General features: G+C 37.4%; 1 protein-coding gene across 1 annotated transcript; it reads right to left on the reverse strand.

Annotated features, from left to right (window-relative positions):
- On the reverse strand, positions 1-27571 carry POLB (DNA polymerase beta). The gene is made up of 14 exons (XM_045998387.1): positions 27357-27571; positions 26960-27017; positions 24395-24461; positions 20522-20596; positions 19870-19928; positions 17355-17404; positions 15230-15281; positions 13703-13757; positions 13527-13599; positions 8710-8780; positions 7952-8038; positions 2068-2132; positions 1431-1570; positions 1-245 (listed from the first exon to the last, which is right to left on the reverse strand). Exons 1-14 carry the CDS (start codon positions 27415-27417, stop codon positions 151-153), a joined length of 1008 nt encoding a protein of 335 aa, XP_045854343.1. The 5' UTR covers positions 27418-27571; the 3' UTR covers positions 1-150.
- Between the last annotated feature and the right edge of the window lie 272 nt (positions 27572-27843).

Here is a 27843-nt window from a genome sequence, read left to right on the forward strand (position 1 = left end):
TAATAGTATGAGAGGCTTTATTGACTACAATGCAAGCTAAGGTATGAAGAAGAAACAATCATTTAAAAACACCAAAGACCCTTACATAGCAAAGGTTAAGAAATAAATTAAGACTCCTGCTGAGCTGAGCTGGCCTGAGAAAGACGGGCCTCATTCACTGCGATCCTTGGGTTCTCGGTATTTCCACTGGATGTAGTCAAAGATATCTTTCTCGCTATCCACTGGCAGAGGCTCTCCAGCAACTCCTGCAAGTGCAGGGAGAAAAGAAACTTACAAACTGGTTTTGAGATTTAGTTATGAGGGTTTAGGGATGGCAGCTGTATGGGACTCAATTTCAGAAGGAAAAGAAAATGGTAACTAAAACCACTAAACTAGACTAACTAAACTAGATTAAACTAACTAAAGCCACTAAAACATGATATTGACCTCCCTCTCCCCCATCCTCGCACATGAGCCTGTGTTCAAGCTTTGTCACATATATTACCAGTACTATAAAAGGAACCTGAATATCCCAACTAGGGCCACTGAAGTGATCCTAATCCACAATTTTCCTCTCTGCTGGATCTCCACTATAGCTACCGTGGATCACAGGAAATACTCTAGTTAGTTTCCTTTGCAACTCAAAACGTGGCCCCTGGACTAGCAGTATGGACATCACCTGGAAACTTCCTAGAAATGCAGAATCTTGGGCCCGCCTCCAATTAGATTCTGCATTTAATAAGGTCCCATGTGGCACACACACATATTTACATGTGAGAACCACTGCCCTCATCTACCCGGGAAGAAAGCCCTATTTTATACTTTCAGGACAAAATGACAAAATCTTTATTTTCCTAGTAGAGAATAATAAACAAACAGTACACTGTGAAATGTTAAAAAGCATAGATTAAGCAATTCTTACTCTTTAAACTTTTTTTGTTTTTTAAAAAAAATTTTAAGTAAACTCTGTTATGAGCTTGAACTCATGACCCGGAGATCAAGAGTCACATGCTTACTACTGACTGAGACAGCCAGGTGCCCTAACTCCTAAACTTTGGAAGGCATGCGGCTGAAACTACCAGGTTTGTCCTGGCACTAAAGGCAATGATACTTAGGTTCTTCAGAAGTCCTGGAGATACATGAAAAACAAACAAACAAAAAAACCCACTTTAGACTAATAAGATTTTTTTACTGACCATCATTAATTCAGTCTAATAGAGCTAGAAAGAACTCTTGCCATCAAAGCCTCCCATTGAGGGCCTAAGAGCATGTATGGATTTAAAGACCCTTTTGTTGCCTGAGGGACTCACAATACAAAGAAACTACAATTAACTGGCAGAATTACTTAAAGGCTTTTGAGAGAAACCAAAGCTGCTAAACCAAAGTAGCCTTGAAAATAACTTTGTCTCAAGATGACCAGGATTATCTCTAATGCAGACACAAATACCCACCAGTGACTCCCAAGGGACGGATTGTGTACTCATTGATTGTGAAGCCCTTTTCTAAGGCATGAGCTCTCATATTCTTATTGAAAATATCACTCCCGGTGAAATAGAGAACACCGCAGTAATACTGATCCTTGGGTATCAACCTAAAATAAATAGATAAACAAATACATTTCTCAGCACACATTTCGAATTTGGCAAAAATAGGACTCTTATAATCAATAAGGCACAAAACACCTACAATAAGTCTATGTGGTCTAATAACCTAGGGAGGAGACTATCGTCAGGTAGACTGTTGAAATTACTCCAAGCTCGCAGTTAGTCTAGCTTTCAGTAAACTGTGTCCTGCAAGATGCGTGGGGAAAAGAAAAGCAGGAGCACGTGTTACAACTAACTTTCCCGCAGCTAACTACTTTTGAGCTGTGGAAGGCATCACGATGAGATGCAAATCTAGAGAAAATGATGACATTCTGTAGACAGTCATTATTCTTTGCATATTTTCAGGTTAAGCATTGTCTATGCCACGAACATACAGCATTTCAGAGTGAAAGGGGGTTCTAGACATTTAGGTGAATTCCAAGATACACAGAGGACAAGGAAAAAGGGAAAAATTAATAGGTCAGCAACAAATTTCAAGTAATACCTTATATCAATTCTCCTGTGTGGATACTCCTTTTCATCATTTTTACTGGGAAGCTGGCAAACACCCTAAAATGGATATTTCAAAGAATGCTTAAAGACGTTTTTAAACTTCAGGCTTAACTTTAATCGAATGTCGTTAAATGTGAGGTTTTTGCTTTGAATGCTAGCAGTTTTAGACTCCTGGGCACTTTTAACTTTTCTATGCACTATGTCTTGTCACCACCTTCCTCTTGTACTTTGTGGTAATTAAAGAACTACAGGAAACAGCAGGCAAGGATTCTAGGTATGAGGGTTTGGCCTTTGTGTGATTCCAAACAAGAGCTAATCATGGAAAGCATCACACATGAAAAACACAGACCAAAACAAGCAGAAAAGCAATCTGGAAGAAACAATTATGATGGAGGGAGGACAATCAGCTATTGGTAATATTCTAAGATAACGGAAAATATTCCATACATGAAGGGCAGAATACTACAAAAAAAGAACACTTAAGAAAAAGGTTTAAATCAAAATTAAAAACAGGATAGTGGAAGTAGAAGAGTTTAAAATTGAGGAAATCTCCTAGAAACAGAAAAGACAGATGAAAAATAGGAAAAGTGTAAAAGATAAGAAAATTACAGGATCATTTTCTTTCTTTACAGGTGAGTTTTCATTTACTTCTACAGTTTTCAAACAAACGTTATCAAAGTCTATTCAGTAATCTTTTTCCTTTTACAGAAAAATGGGCCAAAATTCTGGACTGGGGAGCAACCCATAAATACATAAAAAGAGCCATAAATATCAGAAACTTCCAATGAAAAAAGCTTCAAATGCCACCCTCAAAGAAAAGCACACATGTGACAGGCTTCTGGTCCTAAAGAACAGTCAACTTAGGGGCGCCTGGGTGGCTCAGTGGATTAAGCCGCTGCCTTCGGCTTGGGTCATGGTCTCAGGGTCCTGGGATTGAGCCCCGCGTCGGGCTCTCTGCTCCGCGGGGAGCCTGCTTCCTCCTCTCTCTCTGCCTGCCTCTCTGCCTACTTGTGATCTCTCTCTCTGTCAAGTGGATAAATAAAATCTTAAAAAAAACAAAACAAAAAAAACCAGTCAACTTAGTACACAGATCACTAAAAGCTATACTTTTTCACTTAGTAACATAGAAAAATTAAAACCTAGAATCTAAAATGGGTATTTTCTTTAGCTGTTGCTATGGCTGAAAAATTAAATGAAACCTGTTTATCTTCAAAATATGAAACCTACCTTCTTAGGCATTAACAAGTTCCAACTCAACCTTCAAATGGATCAGAAATGCTTTCCATCTGGAATTACCATGAGGTATTACCTTGCGGATATGGATGTTCGAGTGCCACAGGCAATGATCTTGCCGTTTGTCACATCAGTAATAGGATTTTGTCTAATGGCTTTGTTCCTTTCCTAAAGGCTCATTTTATTTCCTGCACTTTTTCTGAAGTGTTAATGTTAAAGAATTCCTCTGTATTATTGTAAATTCTTTATTAGATTGAGTGGATTAGGGTTGTTTGGCATTTCAATTGAGTAGCTTCATGCAGAGCTTCTGAAATAAAGCCTCTTTTGTTGCCTCAGGGTAGTCAAGGGATCTTCTATTGTCCCTTGAATCTTTACTGTAGATAGATATTTCACAGAAAATCATCCTGGGCCAAACTTGCACAAAATGCTAAAATCTGAAAGGTACTCACCATATATGAGGAAAACAGGCATCTAAATGCAGAGGAAAATTTTATTCTCCTTCCAAAAGCTATTTTATTCATAGGAAGGATTTCTCAATTACCTAAAATCATGGCTTTACAAGAATATCTGAAACATTAACCCTGGCTTTCCTGAGGTTTGGGGACTATTAGTTTACAGGAATTCATGTTTTGAAGAGTACTTGAAAAACACATGAATGGTCATGTTTTAAACAAGTCAACAGTTATGTTAACAAGAGGTTTTGAAATCAAGTGGATATAGAACAAGAATGGTTTATTCCACTCTGATATTTCTGTTTTTTGTAATCTCTATGCCCAACATGGGGTTTGAACTCACAATCCCAAGATCAAGAGTCCCATGCTCCACTGACTGAGCCAGCCAGGCGCCCAGGTTTATTCCACGCTGTAAACTGAATTCATTTTGTGGCCAATTTCCTTTCAGAAACAGAGATCCCAACTTCCTGGGCTATCTCTGCTAATGATCTCACCCCCTCATCACTGCTCTGACTCCTGCCATGCTCCCTGACTGGCTAACTCTCTTACCTCAAGTCCTTCCCCAAGGCTCCTCCCCTCAAACAGGCAGTTTCCAACCATCCTAGTCAATGGGTTTCCTGCACATCCATCTCCCCAAACCCTGCTCTCCCTCTTTTAAAAATAGTACTTGTTATCTTAACCTAACGTGCAATTTACTTATTTATTATGTTCATTGTTAACTACCAGTCCCTTCTCAAACCCCCAAATATAAACTCAGTTGAAATTCACTGGTACATCCCAAGTTCCTAGAAGAGTGCTGGGGACGTAAGAGATGCTTAATACATAGTTGATGAACTAGCCGAACACACCTCCTCATCCTACTGGTGCTCATTCTCCCTGTCTTGTTCTTCCACACCACCATTCTCCCTCACTTTCTGACCCTCTTTTTGTTTCCCAATTTACTCCTTACCAGTCGCTCATGGATCTGCTTCCAAACAAATATTACATCTACATTATATCATATTATATTAGCATGGCACTGTACAATTCTTTGGGGATCCAGTCATATGAAGATACATGTACAAACCCTTTCAAGTTTTCATGTGTATTACTTAATTTGATTTGCATAATAGTCCCTTGACACAGGAGAAGTGTATCATTTTAGATGAATATATTAAGGCCTTGCAGAAGTAAAGCAACTTGCCTAACATCATACAATGAATTAGTAATGGAGACAGAGAAAGATTTGATAGCTTCCATATCCAAGTCTATTCCTTCATAATGCAACACAGCAACACACACCCTTTCCTCTGCAACTAGATATAAATCATCTCTTATTGCCTCTACAGTGAATTGATTTGAGAGCTAATCTGGACTGCTCCTCATCCCAACAAATACTAATTATAAATGTCAAAACTGCAGGCTCAAACAAGGCATTTTTTAAGCTCCAGAGACTATATGAGCCACATGTATAGTACCTGAACTTTATACACAAACCATCCATCCACTGAGATGGATTCCTGCATCACAACATAAAGGTTTAGTTTCCAGCTCTAATTGTCAAGTTGTCTTGCTCAATTGTCAAATCAAAAACAAAAAACTGCTTTCTATTTTTTAACCTGCTTTCTTCTGGAAATAGATGTGAGGGATTCTCTTTCTGGCAATAGCTGTCTATGTGCTGCTAGGAATATGAGTAAGGGGTTGGGAAGGCCAGATAGTGCAAAGGTTTCTACAAGTCCAGCGCTGTCCTAGGACTGGTGAGTGACCCTAGTCTTTCAAGCATCACACACACAGTAAGGTCTGCATCAGCCTGTTTTGCAGCAGTCACTGGAATCTGACTGTGAGACAAAGGTCTTCTCTGCTATACTGAGCAGCTACTACTGGGATAACCCCATTCCACCACTGCCAGCAACTCTGTTCACGTTCACATGGCTACCCACCTTTCCCTTTCAGTTTATATCCAGCCCACCACCTTGCAATGTTTCTTTGTATTCTTGCTAGCTGGATTAATAGCCTCTGCTGTGTAAGGCTAATAAGCCTCTGGATTATTAGCCTCTGGGTTTCTTCTGGATCTCTCTTTGAGCACAGCACAATACTATTCAAACTGCAAAAAAAAAAAAAAAAAAAAAAAAAAATGCTTCTGCTACCACATCGCATAAATACCTTCCTGGTCGTTGACTCTGGAAAGAGCTGATGGGCTTCTCCAGTACAAAGACTGAAGGCTTTTTGCAGAGATGACTATTGGAGGTAGACAGGGTAGAAGGGGTACCCAGAATATGCTCAGGCATATACCAGGACACTTTGTTAACAATGAAAAAAATTTTCAACTTGTCTAGTATGTGTTATTTTTAGGATTTTATTTGAGTGTTCTTTAAATGTAAGATTTGTGCACATTCGTTTTAAGAATTGATAAAATTGGGGTGCGTGGGTGGCTCAGTGGGTTAAAGCCTCTGCCTTCGGCTCAGGTCATGATCCCAGGATCCTGGGATCAAGTCCTGCATCGGGCTCTCTGCTCAGTAGGGAGCCTGCTTCCACCCCGGCCCCCCCCCCCACCTGCCTCTCTGCCTACTTGTGATCTGTCAAATAAATAAATAAAATCTTAAAAAAAAAAAAAGAATTGATAAAATCAATCTCAGTTTAAAAGAGATACTCCTAGAACATAAATCAACCCAATTTTGAATAACATCTCATGTGTCCAGAGACGCCTGGGTGGCTCAGTTGTTAAGCCTCTGCCTTCAGCTCAGGTCATGATCCCAGGGTCTTGGGATCGAGCCCCACATCGGGCTCCCTAATTGATCGGGCTCCCTACTTGACGGGGAGCCTGCTTCTCCCTCTGCCTCTGCCTGCCGCTCCCCCTGGCGTGCTCTCTCTCTCTCTTTCTGTGTCAAATAAACAAATAAATAAAATCTTTAGAGTTTAAACAACAAACATCTCATGTGTCTATTTCTTGGCATAGAGTAAAGGCCCTGAATCGGATAGATTTGGGAGAACAGTTCATAGATTTGATTCCCAAAGACTGACTAGAATTTTTTTTACTTTTCCTAAAGTTCTTTTCAAAACATTATAAAATGTGGTCAACTTGGGTGGTACAGTTTCACAGCGAATTAAAATCACCATATTGAATTTAATGACATGATTTTTTGGGTGTCTCATAAATATACACAACATAAAGTCTGCCATTTTTAACCATGTTTAAGTGTGTGGTTCTACAGCGTTACGTATATTCACATTGTTGTGCAACTACCACCAACATCTGCCTCCAGAACTTTTCATCCTCCCCAGCTGAAACTCTGTATCTGTTACATAGTAACTCTCTCTTCCCCTTCCCCATAGGCCCCTGGCAGGCACTATATTCTACTTTCTGAAAGACATGGTATTTCAATCATCTCTATCAACCTCCTTCTACTTTTAAGCCAAAAGCACTGTCAAATCCATGCAGTAAGACTCAGGCTAATATTAGCATGCTCGTTCCCCCAAAGCACAGTCTCTTTGCATTTCACGCGAAGAATTTGGGAAAATGGGGATTCAAAGTACGAATTTCAGTGAGCGCTAGAATAAAGGTAACTATTAACCATAGTCCTAGATTGCCATTTGCCTTCCTGTCAGTTTTTATGCAGGGACATTTATTAACCTTTTTTAATGCATTTGGCATTTGTCTTGATCTTCAAAGCTTTATCTCCTAGGAAGATTACAGGATTTTAACAGTTCATCATGACAGATGTCACTAGGAAAATCTCGGCGAGCATCTCCCTTCTATTAATTCCCCTGCTTATCGTGCCACAGAACTCATCTGTATCACATACCCAGATTTCTTTTCTTTCTTTGGTGTTGTAACAGATTAATATTCTTCAGACAATTCTAAGCTCACGTACTGAAGAATTCTGAGTCAGAGAATATGAGAATATTTGCTATTTTAAGGAAAACTTACGATACATCAAAGTCATTTATAGAAATTTTAAAAAAGAGTAGATTATGCCTAATTATGTATTCCAATGGCACAGATTATTTACAAAGTGGGGCATTTAAAACAAAATTCTTTACTAAAATATTCTGAGATTAGCATCCTGTTAAGTCTTCTTTCTATAAATTCTCATGGATATCCTATTTATTGACTGTAACGCTAAGATGCGGTGAGGTCACATACTCAGAATAGGTACTGACCAGTTTCCAAGGTTTTTTTTCCCAGAAGTGTTAACTCAAACGAGTACTTACCATGAACTTTGTTTCACCTTTTGACAGAGTATCTGTAATAAAATGGACCTTCTGTAACTGCTCCACAACACGATGTAACAGCTTTGGCTGTGGAAACATAAATAGGAAACAAGAAAAAGAACAATTACTCTTTTATACCAAGAAAACATTTTTAACAGGAGTTTTCTGATTATCTTTGGAGAAATGCCTAGTTTTCCCCTAAGTACTTTTTTCTTCTAACACAAAATTCACTTATCAAATGAAACATCTTTTTAGGAACCATCATTCTTCACCAATATCATGACACCCCCAAATAGACATCATCCATGTTTATCTGTGTCATTAAATCAAAAAGTTAGCTGCTTCATCTTTAAAAGGTATATATTCTAAAATCAAAAATGTTTTGCCTTCATGGGTTTTTTAATAGGAATAAAGTTTCTTAATATAATATTGTTTAATAGAAAATATCCCCTGAATATTACACTGGATATTTCTGAAATATCCATGAAAGACAATAAATACTTCTGGAAATGTTTTACTAAATTTCATTTTGTTTTTCCAAAATCAGACTACTCCCTCCATTCCTTGTAGAACACCACTGTATATCCCTGTCAACCACTACATTGCCTTTTACAAAATTCAGTCAGTTCAAAGCACTTACACTGACTTTTCAGAAAGATTAAAATAAAAATTTATTCTAAAATATCCAATTATCATTTTGAAAATGATATTCACTGCTGTGTAACACTTAGCATATTTGATTATAAATTCTGAGGTACCTGTTTTGTTGATTCAGAGGTAAAGCTTGGATGAGTCAGAAGAACATCCATGTCACCACTGGACTCTGCGCCTATGATAATAAAAAATACGAATGGAATTCTCTCCACATAAATCTATCAGTTAGGCAAACGGAGCCAAAGTGATGTCACATTGAGAAGCCTTACTTCTTATAGCCTAACTTTCTTTTTCACTGTACTTCATATTCACAATTAGTTACAAGATTTCAATTTCCTGTCCAACTATTCAGGTATACTGATGTGAACAGAAGAATCTGGGATAATAACAGTAATTGGCATTAGATATGCATTATATACAATTGCTAAATGTATTAAAAATGCACCTAAATAACTACTCAATAACGGATTAAAAATTGAAAAACAACATTCTTGCAAAAATGACATTCAAATGGCCAATAGACACATGAAAAAATGCTCATCATCACAGAAATGCAAATTAAAACCACAATGAGCTACCCCGTTACACCTGTCAGAACAGCTAACATCAACAACACTAGAACCAACAGGTGTTGGTGATGAGGATATGGAGAAAGGAGAGCCCTTCTCGTGCTGTTGGTGAGAATGCAAACTGCTGCAGCCACTCTGGAATACAGTATGGAGGTTCCCCCCAAAATTAAAAATAGAACTACCATATGATCCTGGAATTCTCCATATTTACCCAAAGAAAATAAAAACACTAATTCAAAAAGATATATGCACTCCTATGTTTACTGCAGCATGATTTACAATAGCCAAGACAGGTGACCATCTATCCATGGATAGATGAATGGATAAAGATGTGGTATATATACACACAATGGAACATTACCCAGCCATTAAAAAAAACAATGAATCTTACCATCTGCAACAACATGGATGGATGTAGAGTGTATTATGCTAACTAAAATAAATCAGCCACAGAGAGACAAATACCGTATGATTTCACTCTTATGCGGAACTTAAGAAGCAAGACAGACAAAGAAAAAAACCAGACTCTTAAATATACAGAACAAACTAGTGGTTGCCAGAAAGGACATGGGTAGGTGGGGACGGGTGAAATAGGTGAAGGGAATCATGATAAGGTCTGAGAAGTGTACAGAATTGTTGAATCATTAAATTGTACACCTGAAAATAACTGTATATTATTCTTGGATAATATAACATTTAGTTTTATTATATAATATTTAAATATTAAATATAAATATTTAAATAACATTAAATATAATAATATAATAAAATATAAAACTTTAAAAAAAAATACGTCTATGAACACTATATATATGAAAACCTCAAATTAAACAATATGTCCTAACTCTGTGAAGATTCATCAGAAAATCCATTTCAATTCTTACGACCAAATTCATTTAATGAATACTGGTAAAAAATTACTATTATGGTATCATGGATAAGAATATAGTATTTGAGGGGCGCCTGGGTGGCTCAGTGGGTTAAAGCCTCTGCCTTCAGCTCAGGTCATGATCCCAGGGTCCTGGGATCCAGCCCCGCATCGGGCTCTGTGCTCAGTGGGGAGCCTGCTTCCTCCTCTCTCTCTCTGCCTACTTGTGATCTCTGTCTGTCAAATAAATAAATAAAATCTTAAAAAAAAAAAAAAAAGAATATAGTATCTGAAGGGCACCTGAGTGGCTCAGTCAGGTAAGCATCTGCTTTTAATTCTGGTCATGATCTCAGGGTCCTGGAATGAAGCCCCACATCAGGCTCCCTGATTAGTGGGGAGTCTGTTCTCCCTCTCCTTCTCCCTCTGCCCCTAGCTCTATCTCAAATAAATAAATAAAATCTTAGAAAAAAAGAACACAGCATTTTATAATGACAGATTTTTGTTCTGATCCCCCACTCTACAATCACATAATTTTAAGAAGATTATATAAAATTGTTTATACTTTCTTTTATTATAATATTATGAAATTTTGTCTCCACTTAAATAGATTTTTTTCACTTTAAATTTTTTTTCAACACTGCAAATAAGGACTATATATTCCTCTAGATCTCAGTTTTTCTGTCTGTAAACTAGTAAAAACCATTCTACAGGCCATTGTGCAACTAAAAACATATGTGAAAGCATCTAGAATAGGACCTGCCACACAGCTGGCATAAAATAATACTATTTCCTTTCTTTGTATTTTTAGAAGTACAATACATGTAAAACATTTTTTTTTTCCTTCCAAGACTTTACTTAATTCAAGTTAGCCGGGGTGCCTGTGTGGCTCAGTTGTTAAGCGTCTGCCTTTGGCTCAGATCATGATCCTGGGTCCTGGGATCAAGCCCTGCATCAGATTCCCTGCTCAGTGGGAACCTGCTTCTTCCTCTCCCACTCCCCGTGCTTGTGTTCCCTCTCTCGCTGTGTCTGTCAAATAAATACATAAAATCTTTAAAATAAATAAATAAATTCAAGTTAGTTAACATAAAGTGTAGTTTTAGTTTCAGGAGTAGAATTTAATGATTCGTCACTTACATATAAGTAAAACATGTTTTTGGTCACTGAAGTCATGGCAGTGTCTCTAGACCACCGTCTTATACATCAATAATGTTTAACCAGATATTTAAACATAACGAAGACTAGATTCAATGTGTACTGATCCCAGCACATTCATGGAAGCTATTTTAAGAAAAAAAATGTTGTCTTCTTTTCATTTCTTTCTCTTAAAAGTTGTGTCTTTTACCATCTACCTATCACCAAAAATGTATTACTCTATCCATTTAAAAAGCAAAACAATTATTTAGCAAAAAAGGGAAAACAATCCAAGAATCTATTAACAAAGATAAAGAAAGTATGGAACATCCACATAACCAAATGTTATGTAGCTATAAAAAAGAATAAGGATGCTCTCTATATACTGATGTGGAAAGATCTCTAAGATGTATTTTTAAGTGAAAGAAATAAGGTACAGTACTGTGTATATATTATGTTACTTTTGTGAAAGAAAGGGGGAAGAGGACAACAATAATGTATATGCACTGGATAAAGAAGATGTGCTACAAAATTACTACTGAGTATTACTCAGCCATAAAAATGAGATATTGTCATTTATGACAACATGGGGGGGGGGACCTAGAAGGTATTATGCTAAGTGAAATAAGTCTGACAGAGAAACAAAAATACCACATGACTCACTTATCTGTGGAACCTAAAAAACAAATCAAATATAAACAAAACAAACTGGCTTACAAGTATAGAGAACTACTAGTTGCCAGAGGTGGGGTTAGGTGGGGAATGGATAAAATAGGTGAAGGGGATTAGGAAATACACACTTCCAATCATAAAATAAGTAAGTCATGGGGATGAAAGGTACATCATAGTTAACACAATATCACATTAACATTGTATGATGATGGACGGTAACTACATTTATTTTGGTGGGCACAGTGTAGTATACAGAATTGTCATCCCCATGCTGTATACCTGAAACTAATGTAACACTACATGTCAGCTATACTTCAATAATAAAAATTTTTTAAATAAATAAAAATTTAAAAATGGGAAAAACAATGTATATTCACATTTATTTATTTATGTTTACATGTAAAACCACTGAAAGAACACATAAGAAAGTGATCATTCTAGGACAGTGGTGGGAGGGAGTGGGGAGAGTGAACTAGGACAGGGGAGAAGGCAGATTCTTAGTGTATACTTTTTTTATATTAAAGCATGCAACCATATAATAATAAATAATAAAAGTAATAATACAGTAATAAAATAATAATAAAAGTAAAAATGATAATAACAAAAAATAAAAGTAAAAATAAAACAGAAATATGGAAATCCAGAAAGGCAGTCATCTTCAGCTGAGCATGCTTTTGGCTGGCTGGCGGTATATCCAAGTCTGTGTTTTGAAAAATTTAGATTCCAAGGCCCCACCCTAAGAAGATTCTTATTTAGTAGGTTTGTAGCAGGATATAACAATGTGTATTTTTTTTTTTAACTTTCTAGGTATTTCTGATGCACAGAAAGACTTGACAACTGGTTAACTTTAATCCTCCCTTTTGCAAATATGAAAAACAGGATGTGGAGAGAGAGACTTCAATCTATAGTGACAGTAGATTTGGCCTCAGGACCCAGTTCCTTAGGCCCCAGTTCAATGTTCTTTCTACTTATCAGCAATTATGGATTTAGCACTTTTTCTCCCTAACTCCAGATTCTTACAGCAGGTACCCCGGGAATTTGTGATAGTTCATCATCTACTGCCTAAGTGAAACTGCAAAGGTGGCCAGAGATTCAGTCAGATATCTATGCCAAAAGTTTTAAATCAAGTTTTTGTATTTCAATTGTTAAAGTTAATATTTTAAAATTATGTTACCCTTCCAAATTTTGAGCCAGTAAGAAACCAGGATTCTCTTGGTTCTCACTTAGCTTATATTTACATATGAAAAGGATATCTTCCAAAGTACCTGGTTGTTGAGAGAACTGGTTTGGAACTAGTGTTTCAGTAACATTATTTTTAGATCCATTACAGAAAACTCAGAAAATAAAAAAAGTAAAAAAACCCACACAACACCCCACCACCTACACACAGTTCACTAGCATCTAGCCAGATACTCACTCTTAGGATTTTAATATACATAAAATTATCCTATAAAATTTATTAAAACTAGTCATTAAAATATCCTATAATAAAATCAGGATGAATTCCCTTTCATTTCTAATACATATTCCTATCTATAGACAAATAAACTTAACTAACACGCTACTACGTCTTAGTAATATGAAGTAACACAAATTACATCTCTTTGATCCATTTTTTTGGTACACATTAGGCAATTTTAACATCAAGGCATGAATAACTTAAGATTAAGAAGTATGTTACCTCTTCTGAAACTGCCACAGACTGTAGCAATGTATTCAGAATCCACTTTTTTAACTTCATTTAGTACAATATCCTAATAGAAAAAAAATTAAGTCAGTATTCTAAAAATGGTTTTTCACCAAGTGACATTCTCAATTATAATCAGAGAATACAATTTAAATTTAGCACACTCTTACTTGCATTTGTAACATCTCTTCCCGGGGAATTCTTTTCTCAAAGTCCTCAAAATATCTATAAAGACAGAATAAGTAGACGAAAGATTTTTATGAAATTTGAATCTTCTTAAAAAGTAAATTGCCTACTATATCAAGTGCCCTTATACCAGCAGATCATTCAAAAATCAAGACTGAAGTTCAGTAAGAAGATAACAGTAAAACTGGGGGATGGGAATAGGTTTATTTCTTAACTTAGACCAAAATTTTTAAGTGCCATACTTTATGATATTCCAAATACTCCATCTAAACTTATTTTAAGTAAACTTCACCTTCATATACCAAGAGTAAATAAATAAATTTAAATTAGTATGTTTCCAACTTAGTCTGCTCCCTACTGGCAAGTCAAGGGCTTACAGTTTATTGCTCTTCTATCCTGCAAAATTTTATTTTAAAATATTATCCAGATAACATTAGGCTAAGTGAAACAAGCCAGTCAAAAGACTATATATTGTATGATTTCATTTATATGAAATGTCCAGAAAAGGCAAATCTATATTGATAAAAAGTACATTAGTGGGTTGTCAGAAGCAGATAGGGACAGAGAAGGGCAGCTGGGGAGAAATGGGGAGTGAAGGCCAACAGATATGGCCTTTTTGGGATAAACAAAGATGTTCTAAAATCAACTCCAGTAATGGTTGTACAGATCTATGAATATACTAAAAACCATGGAACTGTACATGTTAAATGGGTGAATCGTATGATATATGAATATTTCAGTAAGGCTATTGTAAAAATATCTCAGTATGAAATAACTAAAATGATAAAGCATTGGATCAAAAGTCATTCTCACAACAACCAAGTTCTTCAGAAGATCTCTATTATGTAAATGCAAGGACAGTGAGAACATCCTGGTCCCCTACTAGCTCCAAGTCTTGGAAGAGCAGTGTCTTAAGTTTAAGGTACATGTTTATGTATGATGCATTAGAAAAAATCAGTTAGAAAAGGGATTCCAGATGGTATCCAGCACATGAGAAAATTATAGATGCTGATATACAACATTCCTACTAGTTATTCCCACACTGTTATTTAGATGTTTGTTTTTTTTTTTTCTTTTTCTGTTTTTAATTTAGCATTCCATGTTCATGACCTAGCTTCTCAGGGAGACTCTAAACTTAAGAGCTTTATTGACCCTGTTTATTTCCTTACCCTGGACCTAATGCAGTGCTTTCTACAATGTTTAAGCACAAAATAAACACCCACTGTAAGACTGATGTACTCAGCCCTATATGCTTTAAGAGGAAGTTCTTCACTAAAGTCAAGAGAATGAGGGAAACATTCAAAACAAGAAAACAAACAGAAGGTAATAATAACAAAACGTGTGAAAACAGGCATATTATCTATCAAAGTCTGCAACAAATCTTAGCATTCCTGAATAGAGCAAAGGTCGTGTTTAGTTAAATTTGAAGAATTATTGTGGCGTATGGAAGAATGGCTATAAGAAATTTTACTTTTACGTCTCAGGCATCAAAAGAAAATTTGCTATCTTACTTCAATCCAATTCGTTGATGATGGTTCAACTTTTCTTCATTTTTTCTGAGATCTGTACAGAAGACACATAAAGTTGAGGTGCTAATTTAAATATTTTTGGGAAGAAGTCACTGAATTTTGTGATTCTTTTTACAAAGAACTACTAGGAAAATACGCTGAAATGACTTTGAAAAGATAAGAAAAAAAAAGAAAAGAAAAAATTCAGATATTAAGAACTAGATAAAATGTTCTTCAAATCAATGTAGTTAAAATCGAACAGTTGATTTCATGATCATTTTTACTTACTGAATCAAAATTTCAATTATACTTACACAGAATAATAGATAAAATATACCAGGATCATACTACACTACACTAACTATAGTAAAAGGCAGCCTTATAAGAACTCACATTGCTAACTTACAGAACAGCAGCAGTAGCAACCACAACTTTTGAATGTTTTATGAATAAGCATTTATATTCCCCATCTGCTGTTCATTCACTCCTTCATTCGATTAGTATTTATTGAGTAATAACTTGTGCAGGCACTATGCTTAAAATTCTGTTGAAAGGAGAGGTATTATTTTCATTATTTAAAAACCGTGATATAACATCATATCTTAAATCTAAAAGTGACTTAAGGATGCCTGTGTGGCTCAGTCGGATAAGCCCCCAACTCTTGCTTTCGGCTCAGGTCATGATCTCAGGGTGCTCTGTGCTCAGTAGGGATCTGCTTCTCTCCCTTTGCGTGTGCCCCTCCCCTGTTTGTGTGCACTTACTACCTCTCGTTCTCTCTCAAATAAATAAAAATATAAATCTTTAAGAATAAATAAACAAAAGTTACTTAATTCCACTTGGATGTTCCTTTACTGGCCATGAGTATGGGAGGAAGCCTGTATGCTCCCAAAGCAATTCCTATCTGTGGTCACCTTTACATATTCACAAACATAAATTCTCTCTGGAGATATAAAATGGAGAGAAATAAGCATCTTTATGATACATGGAGCAATATTTCTCAGAGCTGTATGTACACAGTAAACACTAAAAATGCAATGGAAATAATGACATTGATGTTGATGGTTATATTATGTATCCGTGAATTGTGAAATAATGTAAAAACCGTTACAGCAGATCTCTGACACTTCCAACGTATGCTACTTTTGGGAAACAAATTCTTGACCCCTTTGGCCAGTATTTCACTCAGATAAACCAAATATGCCACAGGCAGAAAAGCACAAACCCTTTCTGAGACACAAACACAATATAGAGCTCATTCTCTAGTTATAGGACTCATACAAATTCTTAACTTTGAGTGTTACTAATTAATCATGCCTCTTAAGGGTCAGTTACTATTTGTAAGTACTTACTAGGTACCAACCATTGTTCACTAAGTGCTTTTCATACATTACTGCATTAAGCCATGTGAGGCAGAAATTATGATAGCATTTTGTAGCTAAGAAACCAAAGCATCCTCGTCATCCACTTAATCAAGTGTGGTGGAGAATGGATTCAAACCCAGATCAGTCCCTAGAATCTGTCCACTTAACCATTTGGGTACAAATAATTGAATTCACAAAAAAAACCCCAAATGTCACAAATATACTGCAACAAATCTCTATTTCTATCTCCATCTATAGTATACCCTTAAAAGTATGAAGAAATAACTTATATTCAAAGGATTGCTAGGTTCAACGAAAAGGTTTTATAATTACTTGACTTAGACTCTACTTTTATCACTTTTTTGAAAGCAAAAATTCCTTTAATAAAAATTGCAAACCTCTTACAGAATCTTTCTCAATATGTATCACTTGGCCTATAGGCTCAATGTGTAGGATTCTGTTGTCCAAAATTTTACTGGAGAAACAAATGCAATTTAAATCTAAAAATCTGCAAATGAAATCATTCTAAACCAAGAAGCCACTTCTTGCTCTTCTTGATTTTCTTCTAAGTTATAAACATAAACATGTTAAACACAGGAATAAAAACTACACTTTATACCTATTCTCTACTGTAGAGTTAAAAAGAAAATCTTAGCATCCTTTTTATTAGTTGAGAAAAGGTCTCTCAAGTTCTAGTTTGCTAGAGCATTAACCATCCTTCAGGAGCATATCTGACTTGGAATTGATGACCTATTGTACATACTCACCTTCTAATGTTTTAATTCCTTCATCTACAAACTTCCTGGCAGCAGATGGACTACAATGAAAGAAAAGCATTATCTCAATATCAAGTGAAACTCAGTAACAATGAAACTCAGTATTATTACTGTCTTCTCTTGTCAAAGAGTTACTATGGAGCTAAACAAGACCTGCTAAAGTGCTGTGGTTATTTTGGTGACTTTATCCAAAAAGAAGAATTCTTGAAGCCTCAATCTAGGAAGACAACCATGAACCTGGACATGAAAAAGACATCTAAGCTGCTAGGTGTTATAATGTACATGTACTTTATTCATAAAACAGACATACACACAGGAAAACAGATCATCCATTCAAGTGAGTTTAACTGAGTGAGTTTAACTGAGGGCCTGTTATGGCCCAGAAACTCTTCTAGGCATTGAAAATACAGCAGAAATAAGACGAGTAAGTGCCTTGATCTTACCTACTTACATTTCAGTGAGTAGAGAGAAAAAAATAAATAGGTATATAAACAAACAAAAAAAATCAGGTAATGATTAAAATAGGGTAATGTGACAGAGTGGATGGGTCCTACTTTAGACTGGGTAGCAAGAGAAGGCCTGTGAAATGGTATTTAAACTGAAACTTCATTTTTATCTATTTATTTATCTTTAAGTATTTATTTATTTATTTATTTATTTGACAGAGAGAGAGAGAGAGAGAGACAGACAGACAGACAGCAAGAGAGGGAACACAAGCAGGGGGAGTGTGAGAGGGAGAAGCAGGCTCCCCACCAAGCAGGGAACCTGATGCAGGACTCAATCCCAGGACCCTGGGATCATGACCTGAGCCAAAGGCAGATGCTTAACGACTGAGCCACCCAGCACCCCTAAAATGAATTTTTAATGGCAAAGTATCTTTGTAAAGAAACTGTGATACAAAAGCAGATACTCATAGCAGAAAGGCAATATGGCACAAAAGAAGCAGAACTGAATTGGGAGTCAGCAAATATGGGTTCTAATTCTGACTCTGCCAGTTATCCCACTTTCTGTATTCAGTGTTCTTGCTAGAAAAGGAGGATAATGGGGCGCCTGGGTGGCTCAGTGGGTTACACCTCTGCCTTCGGCTCAGGTCATGGTCTCAGGGTCCTGGGATCGAGCCCCACATCGGGCTCTCTGTTCAGCGGGGAACCGGCTTCCCCCTCTCTCTGTCTGCCTCTCTGCCTACTTGTGATTTCTGTCAAATAAATAAGTAAAATCTTAAAAAAAAAAAAAAAAAAGGAGGATAGTAACACAGAGGCTCTCTGAAACAACTTCTAACACTTTAGAATGGCCTTAAGTGCCTAAGGAGTCATGCTCATTTTCAGTATAAGAAGTTTAAAAATTTAGTATATTTTAGAATAACTTTCATCAAAATGTTGCCATTTAAATGAAAAATCACCACATTTCTAAAAGACTGCCTCGGGGTGCCTGGGTGGCTCAGTCATTAAGCATCTGCCTTCAGCTCAGATCATGATCCTGGGGTGGGTCCTGGGGTCAAACCCCGCATCGGGCTCCCGGTTCAGCAGGAAGCTTGCTTTTCCCTCTCCCACACCCCCTACTTGTGTTCCCTCTCTCTCTGTCTCTCTCAAATAAATACATAAAATTAAAAAAAAAAAAAAAAAGACTGCCTCATTCCATAAAGATGAGACTTAAGTAAAGCATTATAGCCTTAACAGTTTTTTTCTAAGATTTTATTTTTTAAGTAATCTCTACACCCAACATGGTGCTTACAACCCCAAGATCAAGAGTTGCATGTTCTACCGACTGAACCTGCCAGGTGCCCCACAGCCTTAATGTTTGAATGTTAATCTTCATGTTGTCAAGTCTCCAAGAAGCCCGCTTTGGTGCTAACTCAAATTTTAAGATAAAGATTCCTTCATTAAAAAAAATGCTTGAGGGGCACCTGGGTGGCTCAGTGGGTTAAAGCCTCTGTCTTTGGCTCAGGTCATGATCCCAGGTTCTGGGATTGAGTCCCACATCGGGTTCTTTGCTCAGCGGGGAGCCTGCTTCCTCCTCTCTCTGCCTGCTTCTCTGCCTACTTGTGATCTCTGTCCGTCAAATACATAAATAAAATCTTTAAAAAAAAAATGCTTGGGTGCTTGTTCCAAAATTATAAGGCACTATGTTAGGTGCTATGGAAAAACAGTTTAAATGCTTAAGATTAATGTCATGCTCAGAGAGGCAAAAGAGGCATAATCTGCAGGGAGTGAGAAGATGTACATATTAGTGGATTTTAGAAGGAGATTATTTCTGGCTGGGGAATCAAACTGGTTTTTGAAGGAGGTAATATTTGCCTTGACTGGGCTTTTCAAGTAGAGGTAGCACCAGAAAGACCAGCCTCAGACACATAAGATATGGAACAGTGAACTATATCGTCAAGGACAAAGACAAAGACAAAGAAAAGATACAGGTCTTGAAGAGAAATAGCATGTACTTATTTTGGCTCACATAAAAAAAAAAATAAAACTAACCCTACTACTGTGTCTGCTTAGAAAATATTTCTTACCCAATGCCACTAACTCGAGTCAGAAAATTGATAGATGAACTCGTGTCATCCTGCCGAATCTTTAAGAAAAAAAAAAAAAAAAAGTCTAGTAATGATTTAGGAATGCTTTGAGGACTTAAATGATCTTACTGGAAATGTACCAGTCTGCTAAGAGACCTGAAGAGCCATTTACATTTGCCTGAATAAACATCAATGGTTCTAGATAAGTTACAAAGCAGATGAAGATGTCTCATCTCTACCTTATCCCATACTTTAAAAAGGCTTATTTATAAAAGACTGTAAGTAGTAGAATTATTATCAGGATGAAATAAAACCATAAAAATGCTTCAGAGAGTTTAAAAATAGAAATTCTAAAATATAACAATGTCTTATCAAAGCTTATAATTGACCTTCTGAATGATACTGAATATAAGGAGCTAATTCTAGCACAGATGTTAACAATCTCTAAAATGCCACATAAAATAATTAAGTATTTTACAGGAACAATATTCAAAGTTTTTTAAACAGAACACTTAAAGCCATCAACTCCACTCTTCTTTTCCCTCCTAGTCTCGCCAGGTAAATAACATCAGTCACCCTGCAATGATGCTACATGATAGCTGCTAGGAAGGCAGACACTATAATTGAATAAGCAAACAAGTTAAAACTTTACCTTTTCCAGCTTACGCAATTTTCCAGTCGCTAAAAATTCATCAATCTTTTCAGCAATCTTTGTTCCTACTCCAGGCTAATGGAAAATTAAAAATGTAAAACTTAAATATAATGCTTACCAAATCACTCAAAGATAAAGTAAAAAATAAAAAATGATTAAAAAAAAATGATAGTCATATGACCAGTTTTAAAACAAAGGACACAAAAAATTGAACTATGGTGAAAATACATATTCTCCCAACAAAATCTTTAAATGATGACAAAAGAGAAGCCCTAATAAAACAATTCTAAATGACTTACTTTTTAAAAAATTAATTTTTGTTGTAGAAAAATTAGAAAAAAGTTGCATATAGAAAACATATAAATCATTTGTTAATTTCATTGCCCTGAAAATTAAAATAAATTGTAATCTCATCACCTAACATCTGCTACATACACTTCTTTTCTGCTTATATACATAAGCAGAGTTATATGTGCATGTACATATATATTTGTATATATACATATTTTTCTTACAAAAATAGAATCATTCTGCTTTGTAAAGTACATTTTTTTAACTTAAAATACATCACAAATTTCCATACCAACATATAAATACAACTTCAATATCTTTAATGGCTGCATGGTATATCATTGTATGACTATACCATAATTTACTTAACACATACCCTACTACCAGAGACATTTAGATAGTTTACAAGTTCTGATATAACAATGTCATGAACTTTCTCTAGAGCAGAGATTCTTAAGCTTTTGCACTGTCATCACCTTGGGGATGTGTTAAAACAGAATGCCTAGAATCTCTGGCTTAATAGGCTGCATTTATTTATTTATTTATTTAAGGTAAACGCTACACCCAGCGTGGGGCTTGAACTCACGACCCTGAAATCAAGAGTCATATGCTCTACTGACCAGTCAGCCAAGTGCCCCAATAGGCTGCATTTTTTTTTTTTTAAAGATTTTATTTATTTATTTGACAGAGAGAGATCACAAGTAGACAGGCAGACAGAGAGAGTGAGAGGGAAGCAGGCTCCCTGCCGAGCAGAGAGCCCGATGCGGGACTCAATCCCAGGACCCTGAGATCATGACCTGAGCCGAAGGCAGCAGCTTAAACCACTGAGCCACCCAGGTGCCCCAGTAGGTTGCATTTCTAACAAGTTTCCAGGTGATGCTGCTACTATCTAGATAGGGCACTTTGAGAATACTGCTCTAGAACTGCACAAACATGACAGCCACCTCATGGGACATTTTAAGTTTACATTATTAAAATTAAAAAAAAATCATTCCTCAGTCCTTTTAACCACACTTCAAGAGCTCACTGGCCAAATGTCACTCATGGTTACTATTAATGGACAGCACTGCTCTAGAATATAGGCCCTATGAGAGCAGAGATCCTGTTTTTACTGGTTTACCCCCAGCACCTTGGCATATTGGTGCTCAAAAATTATGAACTAATGAATCCTTGTATACATATATCTCTACTGGTTTCCTCAAAATACATTCCTAAAGATAAAGTGGAATTACTAGGACAAAGGATATATACATTTTGCGAACATTCTGCTAGATTATCCTTCAGCAAAGCTAGAAATAACCAAGATTTCCATCGTTAGAAACTGAATGTCTTTTTCCACATCTTTATCCATACTGTATACTATATTAGATAATTTGATAGCACCATAGAGCATCTTGTTTTAATTTGCAACTCTGATTATTAGTGAAGTTGAACTCTTTTCCATGTTTTTGACTTTTTATTTCCTTTTTATTTTTACTCTTCTCCTTTAAATAAGGGCTTTTTTAGAGTAGTTACAGGTTCACAGCAAAATTGACCACAAGTACACAGTTCCCATATACCCGCAGCCCCCACACATGCACAGCCTAGCCAATTATCAACATTTACCACCAGAGTGCTACATTTGGTATAACTGATGAACGTACACTGAAATATCATCACCAAAGTTTACATTAGGGTTCATTCTTGGTGGTGTTGGCCCTCTCTAAATGTTCAAATGCATCAATGTGTCCTACTATCTCTTAGCCCTAAGTTCACCCTTCTATATTCTTGATTTAATGTTTAAGTGTTCCAAGACTACTTAATGCATATTCAAGTTCTAAAAATAGCAATTACCAAACAGAAATGAACAAGACTTAGCAAGAAAAATCAAGTAGAAAATGGAAACTGCTCAGGTTTCTCATTTCCTATATCAGAAGATACATACTGACCTAAAGCAATTTAGGCCCAGGCTATTTTCTATAACCTAACATTAAAGATTAAAACACAAACACTTGGGGTGCCTGGGTGGGTTAAAGCCTCTGCCTTCGGCTCAGGTCATGATCCCAGGGTCCTGGGATCTAGCCCCACATCGGGCTCTCTGCTCAGCAGGGAGTCGGCTTCCTCCTCTCTCTCTGCCTGCCTCTCTGCCTACTTGTGATCTCTGTCTGTCAAATAAATAAATAAAATCTTTAAAAAAAAAAAATAAAACACAAACACTCATTCTGAAAATATCAGATTTCTAGAATTACTGAGAAGCATTCACATGTGCCAAAGAGTAGGTCAGTGATTCTTAATAAAGTAGTAGAAAAGAATAATGATGAGATTTTCACATTAAGTACAGTGTTGTACAAAAGGAATTTTGGATATTTTTGTGTTCTTTTTAGGGATATACCATAGGCTCAGATTTGCATTAAGTGCATCAGAGCTTGTAAAAGTTTGAATTTAATAAGTGCGTATGCTATCTGCAATTAACAAAAAGAAAATCCAATTATTGATAAAAGGAGAACAGAATGGAAGCAGAAGTGGCTCTGGAGGTTAATAATGCATGAGTTCACCAAGCTCAGTAATCTGGTGACCCAAGACAGAAACTCAGAATTAAAATCCAATGTATTTATATCTTCTTGGCTAGTCTATTTGGGGAGGACATACTGATGTTGAGAACTGTTTATAGCACAAAGGATTTAAAACCTATATACCAGGGCATGATTAGCATTGAGTAATAAATTCAAGATGACGATGTGACACATGATTAATGTGGATAACCTATCACTCAATCATAAAATAGACAAGATTTATGGTAATTTTAATATCCTGAAAAGTGAAAATACAGGGATATTTAGGGTTCATACTGTGAAGCATACATATACACCCACTTGTGAACACAAATGGATAAAGAAAAATAGAAGAAGGCAGTAACTATCAGGACCTAGAATAATCAAAAGCCACATCAGTTTGACATGTTTAACAAAAGATAAATAAGATACGATCCACAATTTTGAGGAACTTAGAATCTTTTAGTGAGATTTAGATGAAAGAGAATAATCTGTCAATAGACAGGCTTTTCTAGATATTCTTAGCAATATTAATGTAAATTACCAAGACATGTGATCCTCTAGGAACCGTGGCACTGTGACACAGCATACAGGGCTTTAAGAAAATTACAAAGAAGAGGGCTGAATGCAGTAATATACAAAGGGGCTTAATTATGTAATTAGAAGGTAAGATTTCTTTGGGAATACCAATTCTCATTAACTCACATAAATTCCTGGGGAATTTAATACCTGGGGATCAGAAAAAGAAAGCTAAAAACCAGACATGCCAATACCATTCTGTCACTATACGGTTCTTGAGGACTAACACTCAAGCTGAAATTCAATGTGAGTATATGTATATATGGCAAGATATAGAAAAAAATTATAATTACATATACTTAAAGCAAATTTCAATCCATACCCTTCCCAGCGGTAGGTGTGGTGAAAATAGGGGTGGTGAAATCTGCTTGTGTGGGTCCAAGCAGCTTCAGAGAGGCAAATTTAGTTTTGTGGGAATCCACCAAATCTGTACATGTGTGAACTCTTCAATCACCTTCCTCACTAAACTTACCAATTTCTTAGCTTCTGCTCCACTCTTTATTTTGTGTGGGTACTTCGCTATCACAGATGCTGCTTTTCTATAAAGAGAATAAAAAAAGAAATCCAGTGAGGTCTTAATTTTTCTTAAACTAGAATACACACAAGCAAATACGCAACTTCAATTTTTATCACAATAACTAATTTTCCACATTTGTGTCAAACTTAAAAAAACTCAAGAGGAGCTGGCAGACCACTTGCATAACTTTCAGAAGTATCTCAAAAATCCTCACATGTGAGGATAACATAACTTTACCTGTATGTTTAAAACCAGGGAGATTCAGCAAACCAGTAGCCTTTCCTTTTTGGGATGAAGCTAGTTTTTAGATTGTCCTAACTCCCATAAAAATGTGCCACCTAGTGATATTTGGGCTACTAGATACCAAACTGGCTTAAGGATGGTGTTTTTTAAGATTTAGTTCTTTATTTTAGAGAGGAGAGAGAGCAAGAGACAGAGAGAGAAGCATGTGGAGAGGGGCAGTGGACAAGAGAGAACCCCAAGCAGATGCCCCTCTAAGCTTGGAGCCCTAAGCAGGGCTTGATCCCTTGACCAAGACCAGAACCTGAACAGAACCCAAGAATCAGACGCTCAATGGACTGCACTACCCAGCTGCCCTTGGATGGCTGTTTTTAAATTCATAGCTTAAAACTGCAACTGCATTCCCCTGAGTCCTTATACTTATGTTCTTTTTCTTCATTGCTCTCACTTCCGTGCCACATAAAGCACTGACCTGATTCTTGCCCATCTCCGCACACATCCAGCTCAGTAATCTGGTGACACACTGGGCACACCCTGGGAGCTCACTGATGGTCTCCTGTCTATAATTTCCAAGCTAAATGTAGTTTAGCAGTGATGCTGATAAAAGCCAGGGCACATCTAAGTCTCAAGCATAAATACTGGGTAGTCTGTTCTAATATATATAAACCTTTAGATTTGGATTTCAACTTCTCTATTAGCATATTACCATTGATGAGTCTGGAAAAGTAGGTTGACGACAGTTTGTTGAGGGAATTGTTTCAGTAAAGACAAGTAGTTCCAGACAAATGGTATCATGAGGCAAAGCCTGAAAAAAAGAACTAAAGCAGGAAGGCTTTCTGGATGCCATAATGCATTTGGGCTTTATCATGGTAAAGAGGAAATATTTAGTTATCTGATATGGAAGAATGACAGGATAACTGTTTTCAAAAGAATACTTTGGCCACAATTAAGAGAAATGTATAATCAGGGTACATGTAGGCAACACCTGCTTTTCCAGACTTATTTCCCACTCAGGCAAAGTCAATTACTGATTTCCAGGAAATGTTATACTCCTTCAGGTCTCAATGCCTTTTGGCACATTTTGTTTCCTTTCTCTAGACTGTTCTTCCTTTCACTTATCCCCTGACAGTTTCCTTCAAAACAAAATACCTCCTCTCTGAACTTAAATAGAATACAGAGTTGAGTATCTCTCTGATTTCTAAATCAAGTGTGTGGATGAACAGTACAATTACTTTAAACAGGCAGTCAAGACAGATAAGGAAAGGAGCATAATCAGTTTTTAATTATGTTGAATGGGAAGGGGAGAGTTGAGTTCAATTTTGAAGATTAAGATAAAGGTAACAGTGGCCTAAAAATCTCGAGAAAAGTCCAATGAGATACAGATTTGGAGTCAATGACATAACCACTATCCAAAGCCAAGAACGGTAAGATTGCCAAGGAAACTATGAAAACGAGGGGGGGAAAAAAGGACTAAGGGCAGACTTCCAGGAACTACCAACATTGAAAGGAAGATAGAAGAGGTCAAAAAACAGGTATGAGTGCCAACACGGGATTCAAGAGTAAGACTTGAATGGAATGAGCTAATGGTAAATGCCAACAAGAGTCCGATAAGATGAGATGTAGGTGCGAGCATTTTCAGAAGAATGGCAGGATGGAAATTATACGACAGTGAGATAATGAATGACTAGGGCTGAGGAAATTGAAGCAAGAAACAGATAATTCAAGACGTTTAACTGTAAAGTGGAGGAAACAGACAGGAGCTAGCTAGAGGGCAGAGGGAAGTTAAGACTGCTTTGTTTTTGCGCTCACTGGGACTTAGATCTGTAGGCCAAGGGGCACCAGTAACTTGTGGGAGTAATGACTACCATGAGGGCGCTGGTGAGTTGGAAAAGGAGGGATCCAAGAATCAGCCAAACGCCAACCAGATGGAGATATAATTCCTTGAATCACATCTATTTCACAGCACAGACCTCATCTGCTGTCTTTCATTGTGGCTTAAAATCAAACTGTATTATCAGCAATTCATATCCGATAATGGGAAAAATACATCAGCTACGCCTATTTTCAGTCAGAACTGGAAACTCATCAGAAATGATCCTACATTGTTCTGCCCAAATTATCCCTGAAATTTTGCAGTAAGGTACCACCAGAGAGTCAATACCCTCAGTTTCTGCTTTTTTCTCCTCTTGCATATGGTCGAAATACCCACTAAGCCCTCGGCCCTGTTAACTGCCACACGTCCCGGGGTTCATGCTACCGAAGAACGCTGCCCCGTCCCACCTGTAAGCATTGTACTTGTGGATTGCCTGGTTCACGTTCTTCTCAAAGTTTGCGAGCTCTGCAAAGGCAATAAGAGGCTGGGGTGAACAAGAACCGCGAGTACACAAACGAGAGCTGAGTTTTTCAGAAGGGGATCTAACACCTTTTCAGGAGACAGTGAACCCTCGCTTGTACACGGGCAAGGCCAAAGACAGCCCAAATGGTGATACGGGAATCCCCCGCCGGACTGACATTCAGCCGCCAGCAATGGGCGCCAAAGGAAGGTCCGCACGGAAGACTACCCGCCGCAACCGGCCGACCCCATCCACAGGGCTGTGGGGACGGCAGAGAAGCAGGGGAAGGCAATGAAGTGGGAAGAAAGGAGAAGAAAGCCAGCGGCGCCCGGCCCGGTGCTAACCTGTGAGCATGTCGGTGATTCCCCCGTTGAGCGTCTCCTGCGGCGCCTTCCGTTTGCTCATGGTGGCTCGCACCCGAGGACCGCAGAGTGCTCAGAGCCGGGGACTGGCCCCGTCTCCCAGCTTCAAGGAGGGGCCGGGACTTGGAGAGGGGGGCAGGACCAGCCCGGCCCCGGCAAAGCCAGCCAGACCCACTGAACAATGGCTGCCTGTGACAGGAGGCGCGGCGCACGGCGCGCGGGGTGACGTCACGCGCTCGGGGCGTGCCGGGGGGCGCGGCTGCAGCGGGGCTCCCGCGGCGCTTGAAGGAAGGGATCGCGAAGGTGAGGGAGACCTGGGAGGGGAGGCTGGGCCAACGCTCGGGTTGGGCAACCGGTTTTTCGTGGGAAGACCTGGATTCTTAACCCAAGACATGATGTCTATTCTCCCAGCACGTTCCTCTGGATTCCTCTCCCCAGAAGGGGAAGAACGAGGAGTCGGACTGGGAAG

Source organism: Meles meles, chromosome 2, assembly GCF_922984935.1.
Source record: "Meles meles chromosome 2, mMelMel3.1 paternal haplotype, whole genome shotgun sequence".
Lineage (NCBI taxonomy): Eukaryota > Metazoa > Chordata > Mammalia > Carnivora > Mustelidae > Meles > Meles meles.